The 24,399-nt window shown below is 40.1% G+C and overlaps 2 protein-coding genes across 2 annotated transcripts in view; both read right to left on the bottom strand.

The window, feature by feature from the left end:
- SLC6A4 (solute carrier family 6 member 4) overlaps positions 1-17,605 on the bottom strand; it is a 59,768-nt gene extending 42,163 nt beyond the window's left edge. The window contains exon 1 of the mRNA XM_081027831.1: positions 17,572-17,605. The gene's annotated coding sequence lies outside the window, so the exon portion shown is untranslated. The remainder of the gene's footprint in view (positions 1-17,571) is intronic.
- The window catches only part of BLMH (bleomycin hydrolase), a 42,700-nt gene continuing 20,471 nt past the window's right edge, over positions 2,171-24,399 (bottom strand). Inside the window, exons 7-12 of the mRNA XM_081027834.1 lie at positions 22,734-22,889; positions 21,738-21,896; positions 21,555-21,622; positions 20,405-20,522; positions 17,572-17,641; positions 2,171-3,160 (exon numbers count right to left, since the gene is read on the bottom strand). Of these exons, the coding sequence (XP_080883960.1) occupies positions 3,009-3,160; positions 17,572-17,641; positions 20,405-20,522; positions 21,555-21,622; positions 21,738-21,896; positions 22,734-22,889 (723 nt within the window). The 3' untranslated portion in view covers positions 2,171-3,008. The remainder of the gene's footprint in view (positions 3,161-17,571; positions 17,642-20,404; positions 20,523-21,554; positions 21,623-21,737; positions 21,897-22,733; positions 22,890-24,399) is intronic.

Here is a 24,399-nt window from a genome sequence, read left to right as displayed (position 1 = left end):
TTCAGTCTTAGTTGTGGAGGGCGCAGCTCAGCTCCAGGTCCAGTTGCCATTGCTAGTTGCAGGGGGAGCAGCTCACCATCCCTTGCAGGAGTCCAACAGGCAACCTGGTGGTTGAGAGGACGCGCTCCAACCAACTGAGCCATCCGGGAGGCAGCTCAGTTCAAGGTGTCGTGTTCAATCTTAGTTGCAGGAGGCGGAGCCCACCATCCCTTGCGGGAGTCGAGGAATTGAACTGGCAACCTCGTGGTTGAGAGTCCCCTGGCCCATGTGGGAATCAAACCGGCAGCCTTCAGAGTTAGGAACATGGAGCTCTAACAGCCTGAGTCACCGGGCCGTCCCCTATTTGGTCAATTTTTGAAAAAGTTCCATGTATGCTTAGAAACAATGTGCTCACGTGGAAGGTCGTTAGATGTAGTGTTCTACAGATGTCCCTTACACCAAAATTATTAAGTATTTGACTCTTATATAGACACCTGAGTTTTTGGTCAAACTATCGATAATTGACAGGTCAAAATTTTCCATTATGATACTGGCTTACTTACCAGTTCTTGTTTTATATATTTTGAGGTAATGTTATTAGGTACATGCTAACTTAGAATCTGTATTTTTCTGGAGAATCGAGTAAACATGTATTATGTAGTGATTCTATCTCTAGTAATGTTTTTTGTTTGAATCTTATTTCCAGGCCAACTCCAGGGAGGCTGTGAATAACATACCCTAGAATTAGTCTGTTTGTATTCAGAGTGGCCCTAGTTTTGCTGATTAGTATAGCTACACCAGATTCATTTTGGTTAGTGTCTGCCAAGTACAGCTTTCTTATCCTACATTGCTAATATCTCTTGTAATAAGCTTATGGCTGAATTTCTTTGAAAAATCCAGTTTGACAATTTGTCTTTTTTCGGACCCTATTTTTTCATATAACCCATTTATATTGTAGTTATTGACACAAAGAGATTATTTCTGCTATCTTATTTGGACACTCTATTTGTCCTGCACTTTTCTTTCTCTCCCCTACCTTGTCTTTTTATGGATTGATTATGATTATATTCTTGCTTGGGAACTACATCCTGTTTTTTAGTAGTTAATCTTGAAATTTTTAGCATGTACAATTTGCATACCAAAGTCTGAAGTTAACCAATATACTTACCTTCTTCCTGAATGACATAAGGACTTTAGAATGTTTATTCCAATCATCTCCCTCCCTAATTATCTATTTCATGTGTTTTATCTTTTTTTGAACTCTGGAAGACTTACTTAGTCACTTTGTATTTATTACTTTCTTTGATCCACATTCTTTGCTGAGTTGCAGACCTTCCACACTGGATCACTTCCCCTCTGTTTGGGCAGTTTTTGAATGAAAATGTCTTTTATTTCTTTCTGGTTCTTGAAAAAATTTCACTGAGTATAGACTTCTAGGTTCACAGTTAATTTCTCAGAGTACTTTGAAAATATTTTTCATTGTCTTCCAGTTTATATAGTTGCTAATGAGAAGTTAGCTGTCAATCTAATTTTTATTTATTTATTTTTTGGAGATAATCTGGTTTTTTTCCTGGGTGCCTCTAAGCTCAATTCTAGGGCTCCACCATGAAGTATCTAAAAATGGATTTATTTATCTTGCTTGGAACAAGATTAGATTATTGTCAACATTTTGATTGAAGCTTGAGCCTTTATCTAATGTTATCTTGGAAAGTGCTGTGACAGACAATATCCCTTGCCTAGGACTGAGAAGAGTCTTGGAGACCCAGAAAGGTAGGGGGCTCAGGCACTGATGGAAATGTTGATTATCAGAGTGCTACACTTACTTGCTTTCACCAAAAGGGAGGCCCCGTCTCAGAGCCATCCATACCCTCCTGCCCATGCTAAGGCTGGCTCCAGTGAAGCGTCACTTGCCACCCCTGTAGGGAGGGACCCTGGATCTGGGTAAAAGAACAGTTAAGTGGCAGGGGCACCACTCCTCCTTACGATGGTGCCTGGAAGCCTCCACAGAAGCCAGTGAGGATCAGCGCAGGCTGGGAAGGGCCATACGTGTACATCCCAGAGAGAAGCTGAAGCAGGAAAGCCCTGAATCATCTTGTTGTTTTTTTTAACTCTGTAGAACATGAGCCACCTGGTTGCTTTTCTTTGTAGCTAAATAAAGGAATACTTTTTAGATGAAATAAAGCCAACTTACTCTCATTTAGCAAAGTGTTTTATTCAAAAGCTTTTCAGCACCATCGGGTTGTCAGAAAGAATGGGAACCGCTTTTTCCTGCCCTCCCAACTCCCAATTCCAGAGGCAGAAGGGAAACCATTTGGCTCGAGCTCCCCCTAATAATTATAATTCACATCGTGACCTAATAACTGTAATTCAGATCATGATAAGGTTTTGGTTGTTCTCTCACCCAACGTTCTCTAAGCCTCTACTGAAACCTGACTCAAGTTGAGCTGTGCTCCCTACAGTTCAGAACAACTGGAAGGAATCATGCCCGACTTGACCAAACCCCCATTCCTGGGCTACTAGAGGCACATACAATTACCTTGGAAAAATTGAATTCAGCGACTGCCATGTAGGAAGGACAGTGATACTGTCAGGGCAGCATGCAGTTCTGAGAGCTCAAATCTTAAGGTGACCCTCCCCTAACTCTACTCTAGACACAAGGAGTATTAGGTCCATTTTCTCTCCATACTCCTCAATTGCTCATCCTCCCCTGTCTAATGCAAAGACACTGAACCAAACCTTCATGACAGAGTGAAGACAAACAATTACATCAGACTAAAATGCTAAGAGATCCTGCGCTGTTGGAGATGAGGAGAGAGTGTGACCCGATCTTTCCCTTTGATTTTCTTTAAGAGTATTTTGTTTCAACATAAAGCACACGTCCCCAAAGAGGTTCCTGGAGGAGAAATCCAGGGGTCTGACTGTGTCCTGTGGGAAGACACAGTCCCCTGTGTCACTTTGGCTTCAGTTCCTGGATCTGTCCTTTGCAGCTACGTCAGGTTCCGCGGGAGGAGGAAGGAAAGGGAGGGGTATCACTTGGCCAGAGCCCCCATGGGGTCCCAGGCTGGCAGGATGATGGGCTCCTGCTCTAACACAGCCAGCACCTCTTCAGGGACATGCTTCTTGTCCACCACCACTTCGTAGACATATTCGGAGAACCACTCATCTGTCATGCACAGGTAGCCTGGAGGACAGGACAGAAGCCCGTAAGTCCGGAGGGCGAGGGGCACAGAGCAGAAACCCCACGGGCACTACAAAGAAGCTTGTTAACAAACTAGTATCTGCACGTGGTTCAGCTTTCCCATCTCTAATCTCACTTCATCTAAGTCTTACTGGCAATTCTGTGAAGCAGACAGGACGGGCGTGGCTGTATTTTTAACAATTAGAAAACGGGGGCTGAGTGACTTAGTGGCGTGCCCAGTCACACAGCTGAGATTCAGAGCGGGGCCTTGGGCCTCAGGCTGTTCCCGGATCCTGCGCTGGCCACTGTCCAGGCTGCCTCACTGCAGGTGAATGGGTGGTGAATGGGTGGCCCGAGAAGGGAGGTGGAAACGCTTCTTGTTCATCCAGTCACACCGAGGTGATGAATCCCTAGGGTCAGAAGGGCGAGCAGACCGGTCCCATTCTTACCCTACCCACTGTCTCTGCATCGCTGGCTGTTCTCCTTCCTTCCTCTCTGCCATAAATTCCTACAACAATCAGCTACGCTGCTAGGGGAATCCTGATGGGCCACATCGTCATTGCCAGGTAGCCACTTATTTGCAGATAGCACTATGTGAGTCAAATGATAACACAGTCCTCGCTTTCCCAGGAGGACATACGTCTGTGATGAGGAGCAGGCAGAGCTGGACGACTGAGGCAGCTGCTCAGCCTCTCTTCCTCATTAAGTCCCGAGGGTTGATGAATCTCTCCAGTGCGTAGGGCTGTAGAGAGACATAGCTGTACGAACAGCCCAGGTTGAGAGCTCGGCTCAGAGAAAAAGTGCCATGTCACTAGGTATCCATCATAGAAGACTGCCTGTCTCAGGTCCCACTAGGACAACACAAACTCCTCTTCGGGAATATACGTCCAACAAATTTAACTGGGGGAAATGCTTCACCTAAGCCATTGTTAATATAAAGAGCAAAATTACAGCAAGAGACTACAGTGTGTGTAATTTACAACAAGAATAGGCCAGGGAGTGAGCAGAGAGCACAGAAACGTGTCCCTCACAGGGACCCTGCATGCACCCACACACCCGAGGGTTCATGGGAACTAACAGTCACCATCACCACCATCTCACCATATCTGGCACCTACTATACATACACCAGACACTGGAGCCAATTTTCTCTGAAAGTGTTTGTGCAAATCTAGGCGTGTGCTACGTCCTTTCTCACTATGCAGTACCAAGAGAAAGGAAGATGCCGGTATTTCTCAAGGATGGTCCTCTAGGAGAGCAGTTCTCAAACTTCTTGGCTCCAGGACCAACACTGTACATTCTCACAATTATTGAGAACCCAAAAACGTGTTTATGTGGGTTATAACTACTAGTATTTACCACAATAGAAATTAAAACAGGAAATTAAAAATGTTAATTCACTTGAAAATAAAAATTAAAAAACATGAATATAAGTAACAGATTCTTTGGGGGGAAAAATTATATCTTCTAGAACAAAATAAATGTTAGTTAGAAAAGTGGCACTGTTTTACAATTCAATGTCTGGCGTCCCAGCAGACAGCTGGATTCTTCTATCTGCCTTCCGTGTTCAACCTGTTTTCTTGCTTAAGTCGATGAAGAAAATCTGACCTCACACAGATACTCTGCTGGAAAAGGGAAGACCTTGCAGATTCCCAAGAGGGTCTCAGGGACCCTCAGGGGTCCCCAGACCATACTCTGAGAACTGCTGCTCTAAAAGCAAGACTGTTTTAAATAATTCAAAGGCAACATGATGGTAAGTCTAATTCTGTGAGTTAAATGGTGTGACAGAGGACATTACTTAACTTGAAGACACGGCTGCTTTGGTGAGGTCATCTATGCCCAACGCTGCTCTCCACCTCTGACAGAAATCACAGCCAGCTCGTCCTGACGTGGCACAGCACGTTTCCCCTCACAAGAAAATGCTCTGGGAAAATGCTCACGGGCTCTGAGCAAGTCAGGTCAGGCTCCTTGCTCCCTGATGCTGGCCAGCCTCCTGATCCAGTGTTCCTTTCCTCACCAGGAGACAGAGAAGGAGAGCACCGACATACTCCAGCCTGCGCTGATTCTGGTTTAGGGCTTGATTGTCTATATACTCCCAAGTCCTTGGCTTTAATGGTATCAGTCAGTCAGGACCTGGCCCGTATTCACCATCACCTACCTACCCTACTGCCACTGAGTTTAGAAACCAAAGCTTGGTCAGCTAAAGGGCCAACCAGTACCATTTCTTGGTGCATCCCAAGTAATTGCATTCTGAGAAACTCAGCATCTGCCTTGCCCAAAAGGAACTTTCAGTAGGTAGGAGACCAGACTACTAAACCCTACACCAGTTGAGACATTAGTCATCCTTCCCCTCACCCATAACGCTGGTGGAATAAATCCGAAGATTCGCTCTGGACAGCGAGGCTGGTGAAGAAGGGTAGAGGCAGATTCATGTAATAAAGTTCTGTGTCCTCATGACAATCCTATCATCACACCATCAGATGAGTCTTCAAAGAACGCACAGAGAAAATGGACACTAAGTACATCTACACATCTTGTTCCACCAGCAGGTAAGATTAAGCCCTCGCAAATTAAAACTCCTATCAACTGCAATCCACCCTTTCAGTGTCCCTGCCAAGAGGACCTGCCTTGATTAGTCTCTCTCTTCAGGATATGAGTTCTTTGGAGGCCCACAAAAACGTCACAGTCTAGGTGGCTGCCAAGTAATTGCACTCTAAGTAGATAATGAACTTGTGGCTGCCGTAACTGTTGACTCTACGTGTCTTGGAGTTTGGCTCAAAAGATTAGGATCAGTCCGTCTGAAACCCAAGTTAGCAAAGTACCTACTCAGGCGGCTTTAAAGTGACCGTTTTGATGAGGAAAGTCTTAGCTTCTAGCCCTTAAGCCCTCTGGCCATTAGAAAAAGGCACTTCCCCAGGAAAAGGGAAAAGAAGAGGAAAATCTGCTGCAGGGATCCCAAGGTTCACACTTAGGGAAACAAATAGGTAAGTAGACAAAGAAAAGTCAGCTGAGGTGAAATTCAATTTTGTTTAAACTTTAATGTCTTGTTTACACGCAATGAGAAAGAAAGAAAAGAAGTAAACAGTCCCTCAGAGAAACTGGCAATGTTTCTGTGTTTCAGAGAAAAAAAGAGTAGTGTCAGTCTGTAAAGGGAAGAACTGTGTCTGCGAATACACCTCTAGACCGGTTAGACCAAACTCATTCGCTCAGAGACAGAATAGTTTAAAAAGGGTTAATTTAAGGAAAACAGGACCTTTACCGGAGAAAACAGTTTTCTGAAATCCTACTAGAGATCTAAGAGGTAATTAAGCCTCTCAGACTAAATTAAGCTGACAAATGCATTATCATTTATGAATTAGATATAGTTTATATTTTTTATTGACTTTGGTCTATAAAGTATTTCACTTCACTTCACTAACAAATTATTTGTGGTTATTTTATTTTCGCTATTTAAAAACAAAAGGTGTGACAAAATCAAGCTATGGTTCTGCTCGGAGGGATCTGTCTGGCAGCACGGAGTAAGGAAGCCGAGCGACCGAGGCCTCATTAAGTCACTGCCAATCTTCCACCTGACGGTGACAACTCTAGTTGGAAGAAAGGCTTCCAGAAAGGAAAGCAAAAACCTCCCTGACACTTGTCTCACATTTCAAACTTCCAGTAAGTACTAAGAAACCACGCCATAGAATATTAGTCATTTAAAACGGAATTGCAAAGACTATGTAGCAACATGGGAAAATGTTTAAAAGTGATGCAAGTGTTAAAAAATGGTATATCCTATATTATTACAACTATGTTACAAATCCAGATACACAGCAGGGGGTGAAGTAGGGGGAGGGGAACGGGATGAAGGGGGAAAAACAACAAAATGAGAATTTCATACCATAGGGTAGGTAATTTCCCCCCTAAATTTCTGAAGCATTATATTGCTTTTTGACTCCTTAAAGATTACCTAAGTAATTCATGTTCATTATAAAAAATTTTGGAAACGGGAGGAGGAGAAAGATGAGAAGGAGAAAGAGGTAGATGAGAAGGAGACAAATATAAATTTAAAAACTGCCTACAAGGAGTGATAAATGCTCTTTCAATTTTACATATATCCTTTGATAGCTTCTACATGTAGACTACACATTTAATAAAAATGAGACATCATACATGCTCTTTTATTACAAAGTATCACACATGCTGTGTTCCAATATTGCTCTTTCCAAACAAAAAATAAAAATACTTCTGTCTATATCATAATTTTCAAGTGCTGTATCTGTATGAGTAAACTGAAATGTATCCCATATTGGTGGAATCTAAATTGTTTTTTTGTGCTTCGAAACAACACTGCTATAAACATTTTTGTAACAAAAATCGTTGTCACATCCTTAATTATCTATTTAATTTCCTTATATCCTCATCAATACTTGGTCTATATAATTACAAGTTTCTCTTTGAGTCCAATTTGAACTGTGTGTGGGTTTGCTTGCTATTTACAGTTTTCTTTTGTAAAGTGCCCGTTTGGGACCTCTGCTTATTTTCAACGGGTGGTTTTGCTTTCTCTCATAGTAATCAGAAATAGTGAACTATAAGATAATAATCATGGTGGCAAACAGTTTTCCTATTATATAATTTGTCTTCTAATTCAGTTTACGATGTTTCCTAGTCCACTGAATTTTTTTATTTCTATGAAGCCAAATTTACCAATCTCTTCCTTTATGGCTTCTAAATTTGGTAAATGCATACAAATATCTTTCTGCAATTATAATAAAAAAATAAATAAGAGAAAAAAGTAGGGCAATGTTGTTAAGAAAACATTAGAAACAGTCTCAATGAAAAACTCATCACTCACTGAGGACTTGACACAGTCTAGTCCCTAATTATGAACATATACAATTTTAATGGATAATTAAGTAGTGACAGCCTGTCAACCACTTCTGTTAGGTACCCACTGTACAAAGCATGCCCTAACGCCTTACATTTGTATAGACTATGTTGCAAATGTGCAAAATGACACTATTCCTATAGAATGGAATTTGGCAATATCTAGAAAAATGTCAAATGCATTTAATTTACCCTTTTCACTAAGCAATGCGATTTCTGGGACTCTATCCTACAGACACAAAGAACTTGCATGCACACAATATGAATTATGCATTCTGTATTTATTAATGCATAATAATAACTAATACTTATTTAGTTCTTACTATGTGTCAGGCACTATTCTAAGCATTGTACATGTATTAATTCACTGCAATGTTATTTATAATAGCAAAAGACTGGAAACAACACAAATTCTGTCAGTAAGAGAACCGGTTAAATAAATTATGGTCCATCCCGACAATGGAAGATAATGAAGCTGTACTGACGTGGAAAAGTACTGATACGGACACTGATACGGAAATGCCGCCAAGGTTAAATGAAGTGAGAGCAAGATGCAAAGCAGAGTATAAGGTATGCTACCTTTGGTGCACTAAAAAACACTGGAAAGATATAAGAGAAACAAACAAATGGTAAGATGGGGATAGAATGGACAGTGACAAAGATGGAAACAACATTCCTCTTTATATACTTTGTATTTTGATTTTGGAACAATGTAATTTTATTATTTATTAAATGAATTACACTCTAGAAGCAAAACCTAACACACACACACACACACACACACACGCACACACATTTAAATCTATAGGGAGCTTACATTTCACAATGCAATTTCCCATCCATTATCCTTCTTTTGATCCTAATCCTTACAACTACAAGGTAGGCAGGGTTGGTACGAGATGTCTAAAGTCATGTGGCCAGTAAGTAAAAGCCTACACTCAATCACAGCTCTTCACTTCAGATCCAGTCTTTTCCAGGGGCTCAGCTTTCTCCAGTAGAGCACTCAGCAGCAAGCAATGTGGCACGTAGTTATGGCTTCAGCAACAGATAATAGCATGTAATCTAGCTTAGTGAGGCACCTCAGTGGAATCAATTCCATCTGCTCACACATCCTACCTCAATAGTCACACGCCTAGTTTTTGTGGAGTCCATTTATGAGGTATTTTGCATCTTTAAATCAAAGCAATGTGTTCTAAGTGCACGTATTCAGAAGAATGGAGAACAGCATTGGCTGGAAGTTAAAAACAAAACAAAACAAAAAAAACCACAACCAGAGGAAGGGAACCAAAACCACCACTTATGAGACAGACATTTGGACAGGCATCTGAGAAGAGGCTTCTTTTTCATCCAGAGTAAACACAGAAGTCCAGCTATGTGGTGAGGATGCATTCGTGCCCCGGAACCTTTTCTTGGTAAGAGAAGGGATACCCTTATAGCTGGATGTTAACTGCGGCCTCTTTCAGAAACAAAAGCTAAAGAAGATACGATTTCCCTGGTAAATATACCAGGAAAAAGCCGAGTGGAAAGTATGGTAGGGAAAGGGGGTTGTTTTGGTTTGTGGGTTGTACTTTTTTAAACCATCAAACCACAACAAAGTTATGAGGAAGTGCCCTCTGCTAAAGAGTCCAGAAGCCTGTTTGTCTCTGAGCTGAGGAGAGAAGGCAACACACCCACCAGCCTGATGCCCCCCTCCCCTGGCCCAGTGAGTATGATCCAGGCAAGTGTGAGAGCACACACAATTCTGCCAGGATCTCGCTGTAGGATAGCAGAGGAAAACACAAATTTTCAGGTGTCATCCACAGGTCTGTTTTCCTGCAGAAACTCAATGACTTCTCTCTGACCCCCAAACTGTCACTACTCCTATTTGTTTCAGGCAAAGTCTGCTTTTTGGTCATTCCTCAAAAGCTGCATGGATGGCAGGCCATGTTACTTCTTGGCCTCACTCCTTGACCTGCCTGCCCAAAGAAGACTCCACGTGGTAAGATCTACCCTTCTCAGCTACCGTTTCCCTGGCTGGCCTCCCACTTCCTTTCCCAAACAACCCACAACCTTAGCCATCGTTCCTAAAACTCCACTCACCCATGAAGAATCACTAAGGAGCCTTCACATTTCCAATCACTCACCCTCTCCCTTGCAGTTTATCTCCTATATTACTTTGTCCCTATTCCTGTGTTTTACGATATTTGTTCTTATAACAAATTACTAACACCTTATGGAGCAAGATTTACAGCCTGTTATTCCAGCTTCAGTTTTACAGCCCCACAGCCCCCGACACACACTGTACCTAGAATTTGAAGGAATTAAGTAATAAAATGCGGATGTGGCATAACAGGACCACTGATTGGGCTTCCACCCTCACCGCTTGTAAAGTTTCCAAAAATTGCCTTCAGGTCCAACCCCAAAGCCTTTTCCTTGACTCATTTTTCGGACTGCTCTGCCGTAGCACCATGTGCCACCAGGTTCTGCCTGCCACCACCTACTCCCCCTCGGCTTCTCTAACTCCTCACCTGCCACAATAACCCCAGCTTCAATGTCTTCCTATTGTGTCCCCACTGGGAGAGCCCTTCCTGGTTCTTCCTCTTTGTCCCCTGCCTTCTTGGAGAAATCATCTCTTCTCTTGCTTTTCTCAGTCTATTTATCCCCTATCTTACAGTCTGAGGAGCACTCCATGAATGTCACTCTGTCACATCACAGCCCTCTTCAAGCTCCCTTCCTGTGTCCCAGGTGAGTAAGTATAAATTCCTCTGAGGGTGAGAGACAGTCATTTCACCAAGGTCTGTGCACAGTTCCCTGCATCCCATCAATAAACATGAAGTGATGTTATTGCTAATGGGTTCCCCTCAGCACTAGGTTTATTCACCTCCACTGCTTTCTCTCCCGAAACGAAGCCCCTGTGAGTCATCCATCCAGGAAATGGGTGACGTAGCACAATGGCTGCACTGGGGGCCTGAAGCAGTAGAGACCCACAGCTAGCACCATGGGCACGTGAGACAGCCCTCCTCTGGGAGGGAAGGTTAAGGAGCCGTCTGTGCTCGTTTTCCTGCCCTCACTGATCTACAGGTAACATTAGCAACGGTCACATGATAGCTATTCATAGTATTTTTGTGCGCTTTTTATATGCCTGGCACAACTGATGTGCACATACCTTACATCAACTGAGGTAAGTACAATTCTTCTCCCCATTTGTAGTGGAGGCACCTAAGGCTTAGACTGGCAGAAGGTGGGTGCCAGGATGCGGACCCAGGCAACTTCTGTGCTTTAGCCTCTATCCTTCTCAAACCAATGTAAACATACCTTGGAGACAATCTGGTGAACATAACAGATCCTCTCAACAGGCGAAAGCAAACACACACACATAAATTTACATTATATGCGAGGGGATTTCTCCCTGAAACGGATGCCTGGTTGTAGGTTAGGAGGAGCCTCTGTCCCTTAGTTTGTTCTCCTCGCAAACGGTAGCCCTCTCTCCTAGTCACACACTTTGATAAGAAAGCAGCGGTCAATCTGAGAGCACATACTTCCTCTGTTCCACTCAAATGTACTATTTTTAGCCCGGTCATGCATGCTCTTGAGTTAATAAAAATGGAGCATGAGAAGTCCCTCTGCAAGAACTCAGATACCCTCATTTATGGTAGCAGCACTTTCCCAAGCCTGCAGACAGGAAAACCCTGAGGTGACATAACAAATTTATATCTTGCCCCTTTTCCAGGAAATCAGAAGCCTCTGCTTTTAGCGCATGTAATTTTCTTTTGTTTTGGCAAGTTCAGCTTAACATTGTCTATAATTTAAATTATTTGTGCCCAAAATCCAAAACTGAAACTCACCTGCAAATAATCAGTTATCTTTTATAGGTAACAAACGTTTTTAAGGAAGCTGCCTGTGTGAAATTAAGAAATCTGAATCCCAATTCTACTTCTGACACTGTGCAACTGAGTAAGTCAATACCTCTCAATAAGCTTCAGTTTTTCCCCCACATAAACTTGGCCATAATCACCCATGTTCAAATCCTGATGCCATGAGGAAAAATAAATACAAATATATTAGCAAACTTTGAATTCTTATGAAGCAAGATGCTATGACCTATATGTCCTGAGGACCTCTGACAGAAATTTGGAATATTCATTAAACTCTTTAGAGTTACATAACAGTACACCATTTGAAAATTGCTTTCATACATTATTTCATTTGATGGATATATGTAGACATACTGTAGGAGGATATATGTAGACATACTGTAGGACCTCATAAGGAAACAGTAGTTATCCATGTTACTGACGGAAAAATGGGAAATCATAAAGAGTTAAATTACTGTCCAGGATCTACAATCAAGAAATTAGTGACTGTCTTTCCTGGTTCCACAGTGTAACATTTTTATATGAAGGACATGACAGGTGTCGTGCCTAGCTGTGGACATACTGGCTCCAGAATCACATGGGGTAATCTGGCTGGTGAGGCAAGTAAAGGCCATACTGCTGGTTTTCAGGAAGCAGGAGAAGTCCAGATATAATGTGAATCAGCCATGTAAGTTTCTTTCCAGATTAATCTCTAATATGCCGAAGTATCTTTAACAGATCATCAAGAGACTCCCTTTTAGGAGGAAATCTGGAAATTTTACTGAAATGAAATCAGGAACTGAGAGACTTATTTGTAAGAAAGATGAAGAATGTGGTTTCAAAACAACTTCAAATGTTCATGTATCTGAAAGGCACAGAAGCAATTTGAAAAATGAAACACTAATCTTGATTCAAAATGAAAACCAGAACAAAATTTTTAAAAAGATAAAGATTTTTCCTTCAGTGACTACTGAAGAATTAGAGAATAACAGTCCCCCTACCCTCACTTAAATGTTATTATTTAGCATATTAAGAAACTAGATTAGGGGCGGCTGGTTAGCTCAGTTGGTTAGAGCGGTGCTCTTAACAAGGTTGCCGGTTCGATCCCAACATGGGCCACTGTGAGCTGTGCCCTCCACAACTAGATTGAAACAACTACTTGACTTGGAGCTGATGGGTCCTGGAAAAACACACTTAAAATAAATAAAAGTTAAAAACAAACAAACAAAGAAACTAGACTAAATAAGCATTAAGAATGATGCAATGACAATTCTAGGTTCAGAGCTCTGCTGTACCAGATTTTAGGGCTGGGGGGTGGGGGTTCCTTAATACTATTCTGTTTACATATGCTTGAAATTGTTCAGGATAAAAAATTAAAAAGAAAATTAAAACCATATTACACAGCAGCATGTGCAAAATAATTCTGGCAAATCTGGGGTACTGTGTTTCCCCGAAAATAAGACCTAGCTAGACAATCAGCTCTAATGCATCTTTTGGAGGAAAAATTAAGATAAGACCTGGTATTATATTATGTTATTATTATATTATATAAGACCCAGTCTTATATTATGTTACATAAGACCCGGTCACATATTATAGTAAAATAAAACCGGGTATTAAATTAATTTTTGCTCCAAAAGAAGCATTAGAGCTGATTGTCTGGCTAGGTCCTCTTTTTGGGAAGCATGGTAATTACATATAGTTTTTGCCTGACTCACAATGTGCTAACTTTTGACACAAAGTCTCACCAGATGCCCAACCCTCCCCCTCCTCACTCAGATTCCCAGGCAAATTGGTGCTTTAAGAGCCCTTTCTCCTGACATCAGACATTTACATGATGTCTTCAGATCCTTTATAGTTTTATGTCCTCTAGGTCACTAGTTTCTGGTCACCAAAGATCACGAAGTATCTTATTTCCATGAGTGGACTAGATATTACTAGAACAGAGAAGCTGAGAGGAAGCACATTTTAGTGGTTAAGAAAACAGGCTCTAGCGTCAGACTGGGGTCACTTTGGCTTAAAGATTATGCTCTTCTCAGATGAAATTTTACAAACTATTTACTCTAACAAGCCTATCATATTTTTAAAATGAGAGACAATGTAAGAAATCCGACGATATTCTTTCATCCAATTGTGAAATCCGTTTCTGACATGATCCATAAACAAGGTACAAAACGCAGTCAAGTATTTTAAGCAGCGGAGAAAAGAAAGCCATGTTGGTTGTACATGTTAGATACACATCCAATTTTCCGTTGGCTGACTAAGAAACTAGACTAATTCACCAACATGAAGGAATGCAACAGGCTCAGTAAGACAAGAATTAATTTCTCCTTTTATGTCTCTTGAGATCAGAGGGAACCTGTATCCATGTGGCGAACCAGTCAGGTTATTTGATTTTCTTTAGTCGTCTCTGGACAGGAAGGGTGATGAACATGACCAGTGGGGAAAGCGAAAGCCAGAGCAGGGCAGAGGGCAAGGGCAGCCTGCCCAGGTAACTCTGCTCTCTTTACCTCCAGCTTATACTACCAACACTGCTTTTTCAGAAACCATCAATGTTAACAGGTAGAAATCCCAAAGAGAATAGTAACAAACTGTTAACAACGTTATCTACAGAAACAAAATCCCAGCAATGCTGTTTAAGGTGGTCCCATCTCGTGAGAGCACAAACAGAGAGGTTCTTCCTCAGACGTGCTAGCCAATACCCACCAGGATGACAGACAGGAGGGCCCTGCTGGGTAAACACACATCACCAGCATAATAACATACTACACAGTCTCCTAAGGTCAGGCCAAGTGTGCCAATTAAATTAGATCATGTTTTCTTTCCTTCCTTCCTGTTAAGTCTTCATTACCAAGAAATACATGAGAATAATTTATTTTGGCTCTGAATGAACTATTCCCTACCCCCACTCAGTTCAATTTCTTATCTTTTGGCTCTCTACTGAAATGCTTTGCTCTGCATAATCTCAGGTATTTCAGTTGTTAAGAACAAAAAAAGTTACTTTAATCTTAACTGGACAGCTGTAGACTTCACGAGGAAGGATTACAGGCAGACCACTGGGATCAAGATCCCAGCTCTCTCAACACTCAGTCAATCTCGTGTATCTGCGGGTTCCACATCTATGGATTCAACCAATCGCAGACGGAAAATATTTGGGGAAAAAAAAGTTATGTTGTAGCTGATGTGTACTATGTAGTTAGGCCTACAATGGGTGTGTCTGTACTGAACGTGTACAGACTTCTTTGTTGTCATTATTCCCTAAACAATACAGTATAACAACTATTTACAAAACATTTAAATTGTGTTAGTTATATAAGTAATCTAGAAGTGATTACAGGAGGATGGGCGTAGGTCGTGGGCAAATACTACACCATTTTATATAAGGCCTTGCACCTCCGTGGATTCTGGTGTCCATGGCCTCCTGAAATCAATCCCCTGCGTATACAGAGGGGAAGACTGCAATAACAGAGTAAGTCAGAAAAACCAAAACTTTTGTTGAGTAGGAGTAAAGAGGTACAGTTGAATGAAAACAGAAAAATAGCAAAGTGGCCCAGAATCTTCTGTAAGAGTAGGTATTTAGGCTCAAAGTAAGAGACAATAACTCACACTACTCAAAACACAGAGCATTTGCCTGACTTTATGAGTGTTTATCCTCTCTTAATGGGTATCACTACTATCTATAAACTCAATGACTGATAAAGATAAAAAAAAGTCACAGAAACAAGCCAACAGATCCAGGCTCATCTAAACAAACCATAATTTTAGTCCTTTTCCTGGACACTAACTTTTATGATAACTAACCCAACTAGAGGAAAATGAGACCAAAAATGAAACAGAAGCTACAGAGGTTCATCTGAAGCAGTATCTTATGTTTTAAAATGTTACAAATGATCAAATCCTTCCAATTGAAGAAAAGCTATTCCCTTGCACTCATTTCTTAATAATCACCAATTTACAGATATAATTGTGAACTGTTTATTTTTAATCTCTCTGCTAGCTTTGTTAAGGTTTATAACCCCTCTCTACCTGACCCCAACGTGTATTTGTCTTAAAACGAAAATTCAACTTATAAGAAATAACCAATTAAAAATGTTGCACTTTTAATTCAAAATAGTAATTTAACAAGCACCATGTAATCACAGAACTGTAACAGAAACCACAGAAGGGGGACACGCAACTACCTTAAGATGAACAGAAATGCACTAACAACACTGTTTGTTTATATAGAAACACTGAGCTGCTGAGTTTCACAGCAGATCCCAGGGTTACTGAGCCAAAATTCACCAAAGATCATTTCGTAGGGAAATGACAAGACTTGGAAGGACAGATTAAATGGCCTTCAGGTTTGGGCCATCACATACCCACCTGTGCTGCTCAAATGCAGCCCACTCAAGCCGGGTCAAGTTCAAAACTCAGGTTAATAGGCTCTTCTATGACAAAAGTTTTCAAATAGAAACGACTGAAACCCCACGTGCTTACTTCCAAACCTCCACCCCCACTCTTCCTCTATCTTTTACCCTTGGAAATCCTGGGGCTCTGAGGAATAGTTGGAAAATCACTATTCTAAACACAGAGAGAGGCAAGAAGCAAAGAGTTGCTGAGATCTCTATTTCTTTTCTTTCCCCTTCTCTCCTTTCTTTCTTTCTTTTTTTTTTTTTTTTTAAAGAAAATTTTGGCTGCTTCCTGCTTGGGTGAGATGTATGCTGAAGTTTGAGTCCGAGTGTCTGGGTATCTCACTGGCTTCTCTATTTCCTTCCTCCAAGTCTTCTATCCAGTCTAGTAAGCTTGGTTCCTGTGTTTCTCCTAGCCAGAATCCACTGGCTAAAAGGAAGGATATGAACTCTGCAAAAGAGCTGCTACAAAATGCCACCAGCACATAGCACACATGCAAATACATGCAAATACATGCACACATGCACTATTACTCTATAGTAGTCACCACTTTTGGTTTGAAACCCTAAATATTAAAGCATAAAAGCTCATTAAAAGGCTTTGATTTACTATAAAAAAGTCTTTAAAAATATGGTCTCAAAAATTTGCAAGAAAATACCCTGAACTGTGAATCAATGGTGATCTCTGGGTGGTACGATTATCAGAGATTTTCATTTTCTTCTTTTTGCTTATCTGTATTTTTTTATTTTTCTACAACTCATATGTTACCTGTGGGGATTTTTTACTCTAATTATTATAATTTACTTATGACTTCCGCCTGGGTTTTGATTTTTCAGAATAAAACAAAGTGTTCTTTTCCTTTTTAGACTTTATAACTTCTAGAGTCTCCAATAAATGCCTAAAGTTTCTTGCCACCCATTCTCCCACGCAGGAGGCTCTGACTTTCCAAGGAGCTAGTGCAGTTAATGAAAATGCACCAAATGCTATATGGACTCGAACAGCAAGTGTCCTGGCAAAGGGCACTCAACCTTCTCATTGCCAACTTCTTCTAGTACAAAGAGGTCTAGTGGGTCAGCATGGTTTGGAACGAATATTAGCACACACTGATCTCAGAGTCAACCTGGAGGGTTCAGCACGCCATGATGGTCAGAGGGATCCTGGAGACAAGCCAGAGCCTCAGATTTTTCTCTAGAACAGTCTATCTAATGGGACCAATTACTGAAAAAAGCTGTACACTCGGGCAGCATTCCACCCCTCTCTCTCTTAGGAAGCAGAGAGAGCCGACGCCAGTCACCCTGCGTTGGTTTTACCAGATGAAGCTCACCTTTGTGGCCGTGGTCTTCACCCCATGAATTCTCCACTCTCCATTTCAGGAACACACTATCCCGATCATCCTGCGAAAGAGTGGATAACAGTGTGTAGTCTGAAACTAGGTCCCTCCTGGTGAGGTGTCAGGTAATTTTAGCTCTAATTCAGCCACTCAGAAGAAATAGCCTTCTCTATATACCCATAAAATACACGATCGGGGCCATATATTTTCTACTAGAACTAAAGATTAAGGGGTAGAATATAATCTTAACAAGCCATGCCAATGAATGAATGAAAGTTCCTGAGAAAATGACATGGCTATGTATGATTTTACTTCTGATACTCTAACAGAAGGGTTCAAATCTCTTGGGGTAAAAGTGCAATGAACCTAACAAAGCAATACATACTATTTTCTCCTTTACGTTCTATTCTGTACAGAAAATAAGCATATTAAAGTCCTACTTGGCTAAGAAAAACAAAACATTAAATTACTAGAGCAGTGAACACCATCTGAAAGCCAGGGACTCTTGCTTTTAATTGATCAGCATTCTTTGCAAAAGCATCCCACTGTATTTATTTTAGAAATGATTCTAAGATCTGGTCAGAGTTTTAAAAAGAAAACAAACACATTCTCATCATACTGCCTAATTTCCTCCATAGGAGAACCAAGTAATGATACTCTCCAAATGTGTTCTTTTACTGATTCGGTTACACTAATATTGAATTTAATACAATAGAGATTGAATGGCAAAGCAGAAGTAAAAAGACTATTTTCATAAAACAAAACCCAGGCAGTACTACTGCTCTCCCTCTTCTATCTTCATTAATAAAATAAGCTCAATTTTCATCTTCTTAAAGGAACAACGATATGCACCATGAAAACCTTCACTTGCAGTCTTTACTACAGTGACACAGAGAGGGATGACAGAAAGGCTCCATTTGGGAAAAGACTTTCTCTTTTATGTTTACCCGGGGAATTCGCCAATGTCAAAACAACTTAAATCTTTGTAGCATGAGAAGAGAGCTGGTTCCTGTATTATCTCCTAATGATTTCATCAGTCAACCCCCACTTGTATATAACTGCACAAGTCTCATCTACATGGGATTTGACTCTACTCTTGGCAGTTTTCTTGGATCTCCGTAATTTTCAGTCTCAGAAAGAGCGAACAACCAAACTCATAAGTTTCAAACACCCTTACCTGTACTATGCCTGAATCGTAGCACCAGGTACCTTCAAAACTACATCATTAAACTTTCCTACTAAGGTTAACCTACTAAATGTCTATTTTGGCTTTCTACTCCATCTTTCCCTCCCTTTTAAATACCGCTGCTAGAATCTCTATCACCTAAAGTCATTTATTTCAATAAGTCTGAAAATATTTCCTCTTCTTTCCTTTGCTAGTGAATTCCGGCATGACCCAGATCAAGACATTCCCTGTGTCATCTACAAATATAGAATGATACCTGGATCTCCCTCAAAGGGATTCTAAGAAATCAGCAACAAGAAAGACTATCCCAGAATACAGCTTCTGGCATTTATCTCTGCATTATCATTCAAAGGCAGTGCAAACTAGTTTTAGTGGTCAAAGACTCAAATTGGAGGGAGAAAAATCTCATGATTTTTCCAGTTATGATAATATAAATTCTGCTTTATACTATTAGCATAAACTCCAGTTATGATCATATAAATTCTGCTTTATACTTTAGCATGTAAGGTAGCTCCATTTCTGAGGAAGAAATGGCATGTTAATAAACCATGTCAATCAATGAATGACAATTCTTGAGAAAAATGACATGGTGTGTATGATTTTTTACTTATGAAAAAAGGAAAACTATGAGATAGAAAATGATAAAAGCCAAACCTCTCTTAGAAATTACAAGGTTTTTAGGTTTGTTTCTTAATAGTTCTCTAAATAATTTAAAAGTTTAACTTTAACTTAAGGAGCGTTAGTTAAAAATCCTCTGAAATTTACAATATAGCAGGTCCAAACATATAAATATGAAGAACTTAGTATTTTAGTAGTATTTTACTTACTTTAGTATTTTATTATTTACCGTATTTTATTAAAAGTTCCTTCTAAGGTCAAGGTAGTTAGTTATTCTATGACTTGCTCTCTAGACAGGTTAGGAAAAAGAACATTTTTGCTTAAGATGATAAAGAATTGAAGTAGTTTGAAGTATTTTCTTCCTTATGATCTCTGAACATAGGTGTAAAATATCCATTCTATAGCCTAAAAATGGGAAGGCTTATTTGTGAAAGATAGAATTTCAGTTGTAAAAAAAAAAAAAAAAAAAATTCAGTTGTTGTTTCTAGGACACAATGTCACTGTGTCCTAGAAACAGTGATATTACTTTTCAGAGTATTTCATAGGAAATTCAAAATACTTTACATCTAATTTCCTGAAGCCCTATATAAATCCAGTAATGGGCATGGAGTCCACAAATTACTATTACTGAGATTTTACTACAGAAGAATCTGAATGACAGATGAAAGGAAGGAAAGTGTGACCAGAAATCATCAAGTTAGGAACACTTTGAGTTCTCATTTAAATTCCTTAGTCAACAGAAGTTATTTCTCCCTGCTGATCTCTCTTCATACCAAGAACTCCCAAAGTTACAGAAAAGGATCCCTGCTGACCCAAATTCTGCTCCTCATGAAAAGTTCCTATTTTTATTACCTCTGAGCATGCAGCCAAACCCCAAGTGACGTGGGTATACTGTCTTGCTTGGAACCTAACTTTTAACAGAAATCACATACACTATGAACGGAGCTCTGTTGGATAAATAGTCTGCAGGGGAATGTGGGTCCATCTGTGCAAACACTGTAGTAGGCATGCTGAGGGTCATACCTTCTCAGAGACAGCCGTGAAGGTCATGGCGTGGGTCATAAGTGATTCACCAAAAGTCAGCCTCTCAGCTTTATTCATATTCTTCAAGGAGACACCAAATACTAACTCATGGTCATAGCTGTAGTAAAAAAAAAAAAAAAAAAAAAAAAAATGACACCACAGAATAAGGAGAGAGTACAATCAAAGGGGAAAGCTAGCTGCTGGTTGCCAAAGAAACATAGAACTTAAGGGGCCCAATAGCTCCAAGTAAATATGTACTGTAGCCCTTCAGAGAACTGGGTACATGCAGAATTTAGCCTCTCAACGGGATTCCAGTCTCAACGTGGCACAAGAGTACTCAAGAAAATATGAAGTGATTAAATATAAATTCCCCATATATAAAAGCTGACAAGATGGGCTTACACTGTCATTTTGCCAAGAAAACTTTAAAAAAAGCTTTTGAGGTAAGTCTTTCAAAAATGGTCTCTTTTAAGCTGGTAGAACGACCCAGTTTCTGAATTCTTTTAGACCATTGTTGATTGTGAAATTTAAATAATGTCAAAAACTGGAGAATATTTTCAAAGTTAAAAAATATCACTAATTCTTTTTGCAGATGTCTTGAGTAAATAACTATCCAGTTATTTACTCAACTTCCTACAAATAACAATTACTTATAAATAACCCTAAAGTGGTATACTTTTAAAATTCAAGAAATCTTACATGATTTAGTTCACAAATGAACCTTCGCTGTCATAAGCAATGTGTTCAAGTGTGTATGTAAATTAGTCCCAGTTGTCATAAAGACAAAATACGTAAGCATCAAAGTAAGAGAAGTAGCTAAGCGTGATCAAATAGCAAACAGTACATTCCCAAATGCACTGAGCAGATTTACACAGTGATTGATTATTTTTTCAAAGGGACTTTCTCACGTAGGATGGCTTTTGCGGCACACACCCAACAATTTCAATTCAGACACGAAGTATGATCTTGACTTCCCAGGTTAGCGCACATAAGTATGTGGGGTTTCTGCTATGAGTCCTCAAACTCTGTAAGATGGAAAGAAAGAGACCTACCCTCAGGCCAGCCTTACTCTCTGGGTGAACCTCAGCTGAGTGCACTCCCACAGAAACAACCCACAAATGCCTTCCTCTTTTAAGGTTCTTGTACTCACACGTTCATGTCACTGAGGCCCAGCTTGCTATTGAAGTGTTTCCCAACATCACAGCCAAACCACACAGCCTAGAAATAAGGGAAAGAGGAAGAAAGTCAATATAAATCCCATTTTCCTATTAAACCAAAGAAGTGGAAGAAGAGGTTTTAATCCCAATGCAGAAGACACAGAAACAATACCAACCTCTCCATCTTTAATGGAGGCAGCAACCATCTTTTTCAAGAAGTCAATGGGCTGGTTGTTATATAGAGTTTTTCTCCCTCCAACCATATTGCTTAAGTATTCCACAGTGTAAAGTTTATTATACTTGTGCTGGGGCCGAGGGTCATTCACTAAGCAAATCTATGAGATCAAGGACATGTTGATTAGAATATAAAAGCAGAAATGTCCAGGAAGACACACACATCTCCTTTAAGTTCATATGTCTGCAGCTCTGCCTACAAGAATAAGCATTACAAACACATTGTTAAATAAAGAAACAAAAGGTGGCAAAGTCTGTGACAGACATCCTTGTATATTTTAACTAGGGCAAGGGACACATGTGGGAGCGGCATCTTTCCTACTGGCAAGAATTGCCCCAAAACTTATTCCAAAGAATTGCAAGGTGGAGATCGCATTACTACAAGATTTCTGCTCTCAAGTTACAAGACAGGCTTAACAGCCGACCATACCTCAACCGAGTTGGGATTCCAAGCTTAAAGCAAGCCACTTGCTTAGGAGAGAGTCAAGGTTAAGATGACAATAAAGGAAGGGGCTCTGGTCATCTTGCTAGGGAGTGGATAAGACCTGAAGAGAGCAGGAAAAACTAGAATGGGGCACTGTTCTTTTTCACGAGAGTCCCCGGGGCGGGGGATGGGGTGGAGAATGGGGGGCACAGAACAGAGGTGCTCTGAAACCACAGTAAGACACACCCAATACACTTTTCTTTCTGCACCTGAATAATTCTTGGCCCAAATCATGGGGGCATATGGGAATGAAACTGAAAACTACTGGTCTACAGTTAGAAAAGTCTCTGAAGAGATGCACTGGGGATCCTAATACGATCAACTTTTTTAGGTCCATAAAATACCTCAGCGGAAGGGGGCTAAGTTGGCTTAGTTTCTAGTTTGATGATCATGCATGTTCACCCAGGAATCTTATACCCTTCCTTGTAGTCAACAGGCAGTGCCAGTGTCCAACCTTATTTTCCATATTGAAGAGTGGCTTGACATGTTCCCTGTAAAACTCCACGGGTGTTATGGGGCCAATCTTCTGATAATTTTTGTCTTTGTCTCGATACTCCCAGGTGAATGTCTCTGGTGGGTTACCCAAACAGATGCACACCACTCGGAATATCTGGAAGAAAAGGGGAGGACAGATGAGTGATGGCTACAGGAAAAGGGTTGATTGTCCTCTTCATTTTCCTCTAGCTTGCGAAACACAAGAAATCAGAGACTAAATTCAAGCCAGGAACTTCACAGGAAATCAATTATTGTTCCAAACATTGGAAGGTTGATATCTAGGATTTGGAATCAGTCAACTTCTGAGTTCTTAAACAAACACTCTGAACAATACAATTCTGAAATGTTAATATTTAGTGCTTAGTATTTGCCCTGCAAATAAAACTTCCTACGCCAAGACACTGCTCACCACTGATACACACGATCTGGGTTGCTGCTCTGCTGATTCTATTTTAAGTGACCAAAAAATGACATATATTTTATAAATGGATTTCCTTCCCTTTATTCTTTCAGGTTTTGCTTTGATTGTGACAGGGGTCTCCACTCAGAAAAGTCATTAACTTTTCAGCCTGGAGCTTGGAAATAATTAAAACTATAATAGTAAAGTAAATAGTAAATAGTAAAGTAAAATAATACGTTAAAAGTATTATTAGAATAAGACTAACTTTTAGTCGTAAGGTACCATTTTTGGGGTTGCAAGATATTTTCTAATGATGTCACAATACCTTCAAGTTAGCATTATTACAGTCCCAACAAAACATTTTATATTATTTTTATTTTATAGAAAGACAAAAATAGAAACAAAGAGACAGTATAAGGTCAGAGTATAGAAAGTACTTCCTCTTCTATATCAAATTTGCTGTGTCTTTAAAAAAATGTAACACTATGGTCTCCTCTTTTTCCTCCATGCCAGTCACCACTATGACCCAATTTCATCCCTTAATACCTGCATTATTTGTAGTACATGTTGTACATTCCATTGTATTCAAGAGATGAATCTGGTATTTAATAAGTGTGCCTATTTTGGGCTAGGTAATACATATCTGCTAGGTTCACTTAATTCTCAAAACACTCTCTTAAGATGTAATTTCCCTTCCTTGTTTTCTTTTTGCAAAAGAGATCAAGACTCAAAGAAATTAAGAACCTACGTAAGGTCCTATAGCCAGTAAGTGGCAGAACCACACTCTGAACTCAGGCCACATACAGTCCAAAAAAAAAAGTATTACTCCATGGACACAGGGTTTAAAAAAAGGGAACATTCACTGAATATTTATTGTGCCATACTACAATCTTTGAACACTATCTTTTATTCCTCTCAACAAAAGTAACAGATATTATTCCCTTTTTTTTTTTTTTAAAGAGAAGGAAACCACGGTTCAGGGAAATAAAACAGCCTGACTGAAGTCACAAAGCCAATAAATGGCAGAATTAGGATTTGAATTCAGATCTGACTTCAGTGCCATTTCCATAACACCATGAATTAAGCCTTTATCGTTCACTGTAACTTTCTGGGTTTCTCCAAAAGATAAACTTCTTAAGGAGAAGGACCAGGTCATGGATATTTTGTGTCTCCTACAGCATGTTGCACTATATCTGACCTAGATATAATAGCTGATCTCAACACT

Source organism: Rhinolophus hipposideros, assembly GCF_964194185.1.
Source record: "Rhinolophus hipposideros genome assembly, chromosome: 20".
Classification (NCBI taxonomy): domain Eukaryota; kingdom Metazoa; phylum Chordata; class Mammalia; order Chiroptera; family Rhinolophidae; genus Rhinolophus; species Rhinolophus hipposideros.
This window is presented reverse-complemented; position numbering and strand designations above follow the sequence as displayed.